At 42.1% G+C, this 10357-nt stretch overlaps 2 protein-coding genes across 2 annotated transcripts; both read right to left on the bottom strand.

Annotated features, from left to right (window-relative positions):
• Window positions 1-1660: 1660 nt before the first annotated feature.
• On the bottom strand, window positions 1661-2950 carry LOC136832962 (uncharacterized). The gene has a single exon (XM_067094615.1). The coding sequence runs from the start codon at window positions 2948-2950 to the stop codon at window positions 1661-1663; it is 1290 nt and encodes a 429-aa protein (XP_066950716.1).
• Window positions 2951-3798: 848 nt separating this feature from the next.
• Window positions 3799-4770, bottom strand: LOC136832961 (protein rtoA-like). The gene has a single exon (XM_067094614.1). The coding sequence runs from the start codon at window positions 4768-4770 to the stop codon at window positions 3799-3801; it is 972 nt and encodes a 323-aa protein (XP_066950715.1).
• Window positions 4771-10357: the final 5587 nt, after the last annotated feature.

Here is a 10357-nt window from a genome sequence, read left to right as displayed (position 1 = left end):
ATATATATATATATATATATATATATATATATATATATATATATATATATATATATATATATATATGATAATGTACAATATACACAAAATGAGAAAACTGAGAACCCAAACTGAACCACACGAAACTGACTGAAAATCAAAGAAGAGAAAGAAGAAGGGAAATGACGATGAAAATGGAGAAAAACAAGAAAAAATAATTTAAATATATATTGTGTATATATATATACAAAAGAAAGCTTATTAAAGCGGAATTATAGAGAAGATTAATTACTTTCTCTAACAAAGAGGATTATGTATTGTAGATGAAATTCCCTAACTGATGTAGCATCAGTAATCTAAATAACTTTTACTTTCTTTCCTCTTTCTAAACTTTCTATCGCATCACGACGAAATTGGTTTGTTTTTTTATTTAAAAGACAGACAGGGAAATTGATAAACCTATGTATATCTGTAAGCTTGAGTTACGGTAGATGTATATGAAAATAAGACTCCATATGAACAGATAATTAAAAAAGAAAAAAAATATAGACAAATGTTTTTACATTTTTTCCTATTTAACACTTTTCCACGTCATTTGCAATTAAGTTTACGCATGGAAGATTTTAATTTATTGTTAGTGGGATGTACGTCACCAAACCCGCTCATACGCATTCGAATGTGCATTGCACGCGTGTATGCATGTGTAATAAGATGTAGAACGCATCTATTGAGGGGGAATGAATTTGGCTGACCTTTGAGTAATGTTTTAATTTTCTGGGTTCCATCAAACATCTGACTTCCGGCTTTTGTCTGAGCATTAAAAGGTAAAAGATAGAAAGTGGTCTCCTATTATTTTTATAATCAAGTAATGGAGTGCTGTCCCTGATGGCGTAACTATGCCTCAGCATTCCTCTTGCTGAGAATATTAATGCGGAGACGATAGCTCTGACTAAACAAAATACTGTTTAATAAAAAGTAATATCACAGTCATTTACTTAAAACCACCTCTCTCTCTCTCTCTCTCTCTCTCTCTCTCTCTCTCTCTCTCTCTCTCTCACACACACACACACACACACACAGGTTCTAAGATGCCGTATTCAAATCCCTCTCTCAGAGGACTGTGTAGAATCTATTCATGGCTGCCATTAGATGATAGATTTCCTCCATGTCTCTACAGCAGTGAAAAGCTTCTCGACGCCTGATTCCGGGATGCGATTACCGATTCCCGAGTGGGGTTCCTAATCCAAGGAAGTGATTCCTGATCCCGGGGTGTGTGTTTCCGGGTGGCCGTGCTCTCGATCGTATCGTAACACTCTTTCTCTTCTCGGGAACCGCTTCCGTAAACATTACCCCCAATCCGATTGCTTCCCGTCGACTGTTCGTTCGCCTGTCCGTTGCTTGTGGCTGGTTGTCTGTTCGCCTGTCCGTTGCTTGTCTGTTCGCCTTATTGGTTGTCTGTTCGCGCCTGTCCGGTTGCTTGTCCGGCTGTCTGTTGTCTATTCGCCAGTCCGTTGCTTGTGGCTTATTGTCTGTTCGCCTGTCCGTTGCTTCTTGTGGCTTATTGTCTGTTCGCCTCCGTTGCTTGTGGCTGGTTGTCTGTTCGCCTGTCCGTTGTGGCTTATTGTCTGTTCGCTTCCATTGCTTGTGGCTGTTGTCTGTTCGCCTGTCCGTTGCTTGTGGCTTATTGTCTGTTTCGCCGTTGTCCATTGCTTCCGTTGTGGCTGCCTGTCCGCTTATTGTCTGTCTGTTCTGTTCGCCTGTCCGTTGCTTGTGGCTTATTGTCTGTTCGCCTGTCCGTTGCTTGTGGCTTATTGTCTGTTCGCCTGTCCGTTGCTTGTGGCTGGTTGTCTGTTCGCCTGTCCGTTGCTTGTGGCTTATTGTCTGTTCGCCTGTCCGTTGCTTGTGGCTGGTTGTCTGTTCGCCTGTCCGTTGCTTGTGGCTTATTGTCTGTTCGCCTGTCCGTTGTGGTTGTCTGTTCGCCTGTCCGTGTTTGTCTTTCGCCTGTCCGTTGCTTGTGGCTGGTTGTCTGTTCGCCTGTCCGTTCTGTCCGTTGCTTGTGGCTTGTGTTGTCTGTCTGTTCGCCTGTCCGTTGCTTGTGGCTGGTTGTCTGTTCGCCTCCGTTGCGTTTATTGTCTGTTCGCCTGTCCGTTGCTTGTGGCTTATTGTCTGTTCGCCTGTCCGTTTCTTGTGGCTTATTGTCTGTTCTGTCCGTTGTGGCTGGTTGTCTGTTCGCCTGTCCGTGGCTTATTGTCTGTTCGCTGTGTTTGTGGCTGGTTATTGTCTGTTCGCCGTTGCTTGTCCGTTGTTGCTTGTGGCTGGTTGTCTGTTCGCCTCCGTCCTTGTGGCTGGTTGTCTGTTCGCCTGTCCGTTGCTTGTGGCTTATTGTCTGTTCGCCTGTCCGTTGCTTGTGGCTGGTTGTCTGTTCGCCTGTCCGTTGCTTATTGTCTGTTCGCCTGTCCGTTGCTTGTGGCTGGTTGTCTGTTCGCCTGTCCGTTGCTTGTGGCTTATTGTCTGTTCGCCTGTCCGTTGCTTGTGGCTGGTTGTCTGTTCGCCTGTCCGTTGCTTGTGGCTTATTGTCTGTTCGCCTGTCCGCTTGTGCGCTGGTTGTCTGGCTGGCTGTCTTATTGTCTGTTCGCCTGTCCGTTGCTTGGCTGGCTGGTTGTCTGTTCGTTTGTGGCTGTCCGTCCGTTGCTTGTGGCTGGTTGTCTGTTCGCCTGTCCGTTGCTTGTGGCTTGTTGTCTGTTCGCCTGTCCGTTGCTTGTGGCTGGTTGTCTGTTCGCCTGTCCGTTGCTTGTGGCTTATTGTCTGTTCGCCTGTCCGTTGCTTGTGGCTGGTTGTCTGTTCGCCTGTCCGTTCCGCTGCTTGTGGCTTGTCTGGCTGGTTGCTCGTTGTCTGTTCGCCTGTCCGTTGCTTGTGGCTTATTGTCCTGTCCGTCCGTTGCTTGTGGCTGGTTGTCTGTTCGCCTGTCCATTGCTTGTGGCTTATTGTCTTTCGCCTGTCCGTTGCTTGTGGCTGGTTGTCTGTTCGCCTGTCTGTTCTTCCGTTACTGTGGCTGGTTGTCTGTCCGTTGCTTGTGGCTGGTTGTCTGTTATGTCCGTTTGTGTCCGTTGCTTGGCTGGTTGTCTGTTCGCCTATCCGTTGCTTGTGGCTTATTGTCTGTTCGTTGCTTTGTGGCTGGTTGTCTGTTCGCTGGTTGTTGTTCGCCTGTCCGTTGATTGTTGTCTGTTCGCCTCCGTTGCTTGTGGCTGGTGTGGCTTCCGTTGTTATTGTCTGGTTGTCTGTTCGCCTGTCCGTTGCTTGTGGCTGGTTGTCTGGCCTGTTGCTTGTGGCTGGCTGGTTGTCTGTTACGCTGTGTCCGTTGCTTGTGGCTTATTGTCTGTTCGCCTGCTTATTGTCTGTTCGTTGCCTGTCTGTTCGCGTCCGTTGCTTGTGGCTGGTTGTCTGTTCGCTTGGTTATCTGTCCGTTGCTTGTGGCTGGTTGTCTTATTGTCTGTTCGCCTGTCCGTTGCTTGTGGCTGGTTGTCTGTTCGCCTGTCCGTTGCTTGTGGCGTTGCTTGTTGGCTGGTTGTCTGTTGTCTGTTTGTGGCTTATTGCCTGTCCGTTGCTTGTGGCTGGTTGTCTGTTCGCCTGTCCGTTGCTTGTGGCTTATTGTCTGTTCGCCTGTCCGTTGCTTGTGGCTGGTTGTCTGTTCGCCTGTCCGTTGCTTGTGGCTGGTTGTCTGTTCGCCTGTCCGTTGCTTGTGGCTGGTTGTCTGTTCGCCTGTCCGTTGCTTGCTGTGTTGGTGGCTGGTTGTCTGTTCGCCTGTCCGTTGCTTGTGGCTTATTGTCTGTTCCCTGTCCGTTGCTCGTGGCTCCGCTTGCTTATGTGTTCTGGTTGTGGTTGTCTGTTCGCTGTTCCCCTGTCCGCTGTTTGTGTCTGGTTGTTCTTGTTTTGTTGTCCCCCTGTCCGCTGTTTGTGACTGGTTGTCTGTTCCCCTGTCCGCTGTTTGTGGTTTGTTGTCTGTTCCCCTGTCCGCTGTTTGTGACTGGTTGTCTGTTCCCCTGTCCGCTGGTTGTCTGTTCCCCTGACTGGTTGTCTGTTCCCCTGTCCGCTGTTGCCTGTTGTCTGTTCCCCTGTCCACTGTTTGTGACTGGTTGTCTGTTCCCCTGTCCGCTGTTTGTGACTGGTTGTCTGTTCCTGTCCGCTGTTTGTGACTGGTTGTCTGTTCCCCTGTCCGCTGTTTGTGACTGGTTGTCTGTTCTGACTGGTTGTCTGTTCCCCTGTCCGCTGTTTGTGACTGGTCCCCCCTGTCCGCTGTTTGTGACTGGTTGTCTGTTCCCTTCCCCTGGTCTGTTCGCCGCTGTTTGTGACTGGTTGTCTGTTCCCCTGTCCACTGTTTGTGACTGGTTGTCTGTTCCCCTGTCCGCTGTTTGTGACTGGTTGTCTGTTCCCCTGTCCGCTGTTTGTGACTGGTTGTCTGTTCCCCTGTCCGCTGTTTGTGACTGGTTGTCTGTTCCCCTGTCCGCTGTTTGTGACTGGTTGTCTGTTCGCCTGTCCCGCTGTCCTGTTCCCCTGCTGTTTGTGACTGGTTGTCTGTTCCCTGTCGCTGTTTGTGACTGGTTGTCTGTTCCCCTGTCCGCTGTTTCCCCTGTGACTGGTTGTCTGTTCCCCTGTTCCCCTGTCCGCTGTTTGTGACTGGTTGTCTGTTCCCCTGTCCGCTGTTTGTGACTGGTTGTCTGTTCGCCTGTCCATTGCTTTTGACTGGTTGTCTGTTCGCCTGTCCATTGCTTTTGACTGGTTGTCTGTCCGCATGTTCGTTGCTTGTGACTGGTTGTTGTCTGTCTGTGATTCGTTACGGAGGCTGTGAGGAGGGCTCGCAGTACTTATGCATATGATTACAATTCAATGCTTACAGCATTTCATGGGCATTAATACCTTATGAATGCATACAAGCAAACTATCGTTACCGATTTCACCATCGGGTTGCAGACTATCTTTTTGTTTGTACGTATGTATGTAAGTCCATGCTTACAGCATTCAATACTTATTAATACGTTATGCAAGAATACGATAAAGCTTTCGGGTGGTCAGATTAACGAAAAGCAGATTTTTTCAGCAGCAAGTATGTTGAAATTAATTAAAAGTTTTGTGTTGAAATTTAGTTAAAAGTTTTGTGATCCTATCTCATGAAGGATACACCAATAATATTTGGAAAATGCTGCAACAAATTTCGTATAGATTTCTTATCTGTAATCGTTTGTGGTGCTAATTTCTTCTCTAATTAGTCTGGGTGACTTGTGAAAGTTTGACAGTTTGTAATTATAGAAAAACTGATTTAAAATCTCCAGTTCCTGAAAAATTTTAGTTATTCAGAAAAAAATTACAGGAAATTGAAAACGGCAATGCAGTTAAAATCACACAGAAAGGCTTGAGTTGCCTCATTTACTATTATGTTTATTATTAGTGGTCGTGGTTTGTTTATCATCTTTATACTGTTATTATCAGTAGCAACAGTAATAGTAAAAACATACGGTTATTTGAGGTAAAGAGGTAGAAATTGTTTCAAGATTTGATTACATTTGCATAACGTAAAAGATTCTTGTCATACAATATTTTAGATTTTAAAAATAATTAGAAAACTACGTAAATCATTTGTAATGAGAGAGAGAGAGAGAGAGAGAGAGAGAGAGAGAGAGAGAGAGAGAGAGAGAGAGAATGGAAAACTGAAAAGGAATTGAGATCAAGGGGACAGGAGAACACAGCAAGGCAGGAAGGGTAAAAAGAACAAGAGAGAGAGAGAGAGAGAGAGAGAGAGAGAGAGAGAGAGAGAGAGAGAGAGAGAATCATAAGGTTCAGAAACAGATCGATGAAGCAAGAAGAGAAAAGAAGAAAAAAGATAGAAGAGGCAGGAGAACCAAAGAAGAAAGAAAGACAGAGACACGGAAAGGACGAGAGAAAGAGAGAGAAGTGTGGAGGAACATGGGAGGGGGAGGGGGAGTTGAGAGGGACGGAGGGCAGGTAGGGCCAGGGGCGGGTTTGGGGAAGGATGGGGAGGAGATAAGGTAAGCAGACCATTTCGTAATTACGCTGAGATGGTTAGATTAATCACATTGCGTCTCCAGGTGGACGACCACACACCGAGAAATGAAAAGACTTGTATTTATTCCTTCTATTCGGCTTCTTGTGTCATGGTGTGTTTTTTTCTCCGACCTGTTTCCCCTTCGCAACGAAAGCTTTTGGGGGAGGTTTGTTTGTTTGTTTGTTTGTTTTTCTCGCTGTATGTGAGCGTGTTTTTCCACTTCTTATGCCGTATTTGACTTGACGCGTTTAATTTTTTTTTTTTTTATTTTACAGACCAACAAGTTGCTGAAAATTGTTGAAGTGCCTTATGTCAAGTCTGAGGAAAATTGTTAAAGGTTAGAAGAAAAATTATATGCCTGTGGCTTAAATGAAAGTTAAACCTAAATGCTCAGCGTCTAAGCTATGTTGTATTTTAGAAATACATGAGTAATCTATTATAGTGTGTAAATCTTATATCAACACATCCCTCAGTTTAACCTAGCAAATCAAGTCCAGTATTTGTGTTAATCAGTGTATATACAATATATATATATATATATATATATATATATATATATATATATATATATATATATATATATATATATATGTATGTATGTGTGTGTGTGTGTGTATATATATATATATATATATATATATATATATATATATATATATATATATATATATATATATATATATATATATATATTTTTGATATTCCATAGTAATTTAAAAAATTTTAAAGAAAAGAAGCGGAGAAGACCAAGTAGGTTTGTGTCATTATAGCTTCCTGTGTTGGACGTTGAGTTTTCTGAAAAGAAAACTATTGTGCCGGCTTTGTCTGTCCTTCCGCACTTTTTCTGTCCGCCCTCAGATCTTAAAAACAACTGAGGCTAGAGGGCTGCTAATTGTTATGTTGATCATCCACCCTCCAATCATCAAACATACCAAATTGCAACCTATTTAATAGTTTTTACTTTATTTATGGTTAAATTTAGCCATGATCGTGCGTCTGGCAACGCCATAGGACAGGCCACCACAAGATAATGGCTGAAAATTTCATGGTCCTTGGCTCATACAGCATTATACGCTGTGCAGAAAACTCGATTGAACCGAAAAAACTTCTGCTCATTTTTTACTTTTTTTTTTCTTTTCTCTCCTCTTTCTAAGAATCATCTTCTCTTACTGCAGGTGAGATACTTTGAATAGACGTTATCGAGGTGAGACTGGCGTTGTCATAATTTGACAGTACTACTGTCCTAATGAGACAGATTTTGTCTCCAGTCAGGCAGATACTGTCCTAGTGTCCAGATTCTGTCTCAGAGGCAGATTCCTGTGTCCAGATTCTGTCTCATGTCAGGCAGATACTGTTCAAGTGTCCAGATTCTGTCCAGATTCTGTCTCAAGTCAGGCAGATACTGTCCTAGTGTCCAGATTCTGTCTCAAGTCAGGCAGATACTGTCGTAGTGTCCAGATTCTGTCTCATGTCAGGCAGATACTGCCCAAGTGTCCAGATTCTGTCTCAAGTCAGGCAGATACTGTCGTAGTGTTCAGATTCTGTCTCATGTCAGGCAGATGCTGTCCAAGTGTCCAGATTCTGTCTCCAGTCAGGCAGATACTGTTCTAGTGTCCAGATTCTGTCTCAAGTCAGGCAAATACTGTCCTAGTGTCCCAGGTACTGTCTTAATCAAATAAATGTTGTCCTCAGTGAGAGAGACTTTGTCCTGGTAAGATAGGAGTTTTCCTCACAAGAGCAGATCACGTTGTGGAAAATGGTTAGAGCGGAGAAAAAATAATAAAATAGAAAATGGCTTTATCAACATTGCTCTAGCTGACAGAGGCATATGTGGATTAGTAGGTTGGTTTTACATTTTTCTTAGAAATCATGAAAGGTATAAGTAGGATGGAAGGTGAAAGCAAGAATTAAATGTAAAAGATGAAGCCAAATATCTTAGATGAGGTATATAAGCTTAAAAATACTTTAGAATCAAGAAAACGTTGAGCTGAACAAGTCTGCTAGCTTGATAAAAAAAAAAAAAAAACGCTGAATTAAAGACAGTTATTAAGGCAGATTCTTGGGAGTTTGACACATAAGTGCAATAAGCAAAAAAAAGGAATGAAAAATATTGATTTCACTGAGTACGAACAGCAAAAAGTATAAACTTAGCACTTCACGAGGAATAAAAAGTAAGGAGGAAAGATATAAGAAAAAGAAATAAGCAACGCGTGTGGAAGATTAAAAGAAATGACATTGCAGTCACTATGAAGATGGTTTAGCATCTGCCTTCATAAGCAATGAAAACGAAGGACAAAAAAAAGAAGAAAATTATATAAAACTTATTTAACGAAAGACTCTCCTTGAAATTATGATACATGATGTTGCTCAATCTTGCAACAAAGTACAGTATTATGCAGTGCAGGCATTCTCACTTCTTTAGATAATACAAGGCCTTCAACAATTCATTCATCCAGTCAGTGCAACCTTGAGGATTTTTTGCAGAAATCATGTTTCTTTCAAGTGCAGTGAAACCATTCGTGTAAAATTCAATAGCCATTCCATTAATGATGGTTATAATTGACCTAGTTTTTCATGTGAACTTCAGTTTCCTTTCAGTGACTGATGTATTCCTGTGCAGTTTGTGAAAGTATGACCCAGAATTCCTAATGTATTGCTTGGAATGCTTAGGGCATTTATGAAAATGAAAGGTTGTTGTGACCTCAGAACTTGCGTCATCCACAAAGGTGTTGGCATTTTCAGCAAATGCTCGATACGTTGCCTTTCTTTGTATAAATTGCTCACGTTAGCTCACCCCTCTAAGACTGGTTTTGAACATTCCATTCGTGGTATAAGGATCACTAGATGCAGATGATGAAACCTGGCATTAGTTTCATAGAATTAGTTCCGTTGTCTTCAGCGTCTCGCTAGAGTAAATGTGCCATTATACACAAACGTACATATTATATATATATATATATATATATATATATATATATATATATATATATATATATATATATGTGTGTGTGTGTGTGTGTGTGTGTGTGTGTGTGTGTAACATTCAATAACAGACATCACTGAGAATGTATGTCAACCCAGATAAAGGGAATTTAAAAGAAAAATCTATTAGGCCTATCGGAGGCGCACTTTAGAGATGTCTGTTACTTAATGTTATATATATATATATATATATATATATATATATATATATATATAAATGTAACATTAAATAACCGACATCTATAAGTGCGCCTTCGACAGGCCTAATAGATTTTTCTTTCAAATTTCCTTTATCTGGGTTGACAGATACATTCTCAGTGATGTCTGTTATTGAATGTTGCATTTATATACATATGTATGTATGTATGTATATATATATATATATATATATATATATATATATATATATATATATGTGTGTGTGTGTGTGTGTGTGTATGTATGTATGTGTGTGTATAACATTAAGTAACAGATATCTCTAAGTGCTCCTCCGATAGGCCTAATAGATTTTTTCTTTTAAATTCCCGTTTATCTGGATTGACAGATACATTCTCAGTGATAATCAGCTTTTGCTGTACTGAGTAGCAGAGAGAGAGGGGAATAATGCATTCTTATACGTAGGCCTATGCTGTATCTAGTCACAGAGAAGGGGAATGCATTTTTATACGTAGACCTATGCTGTATTGAGTAGTAGAGAAGGGAGAATGCGTTCTTATACTTAGGTCTATGCTGTGTCTAGTCACAGAGAAGGGGAACACATTCTTGTACGTAGGCCTATGCTGTATTGAGTAGTAGAGAAGGGAGAATGCGTTCTTGTACGTAATCCAAAGCTGCTTCTAGTAACAGGAGGGGAATGCGTACTTGTACGTAGGCCTATGCTGTATTGAGTAGCGGAGAAGGGAGACTGCATTCTTGTACGTGCATGCTCTAGTCACAGACATGGGAGTGCCTGTCTCTGTCACATGTAGGCCTTGTACGTAGCCTATGCTGTATTGAGTAGCGGAGAAGGGAGACTGCATTCTTGTACGTAGGCCTATGCTGCATCTAGTAACAGAAGAGGAATGCGCTCTTGTACGTAGGCCTGTACTGCATCTAGTCACAGACATGGGGAGTGCATTCTTGTACGTAGGCCTATGCTGTATTGAGTAGCAGAGAAGGGAGAACGTTCTTGTACGTAATCCTATGCTGCGTCTAGTAACAGAAGAGGAATGCGTTCTTATACGTAGGCCTATGCTGTATCTAGTCACAGAAAAGGTGAATGCATTTTTATAAGTAGGCCTATGCTGTATTGAGTAGCAGAGAATAGAGAATTCATTCTTGTACGTACGCCTATGCTGT

Source organism: Macrobrachium rosenbergii, chromosome 51 (genome assembly GCF_040412425.1).
Source record: "Macrobrachium rosenbergii isolate ZJJX-2024 chromosome 51, ASM4041242v1, whole genome shotgun sequence".
Taxonomy (NCBI): Eukaryota; Metazoa; Arthropoda; class Malacostraca; order Decapoda; family Palaemonidae; genus Macrobrachium; species Macrobrachium rosenbergii.
This window is presented reverse-complemented; position numbering and strand designations above follow the sequence as displayed.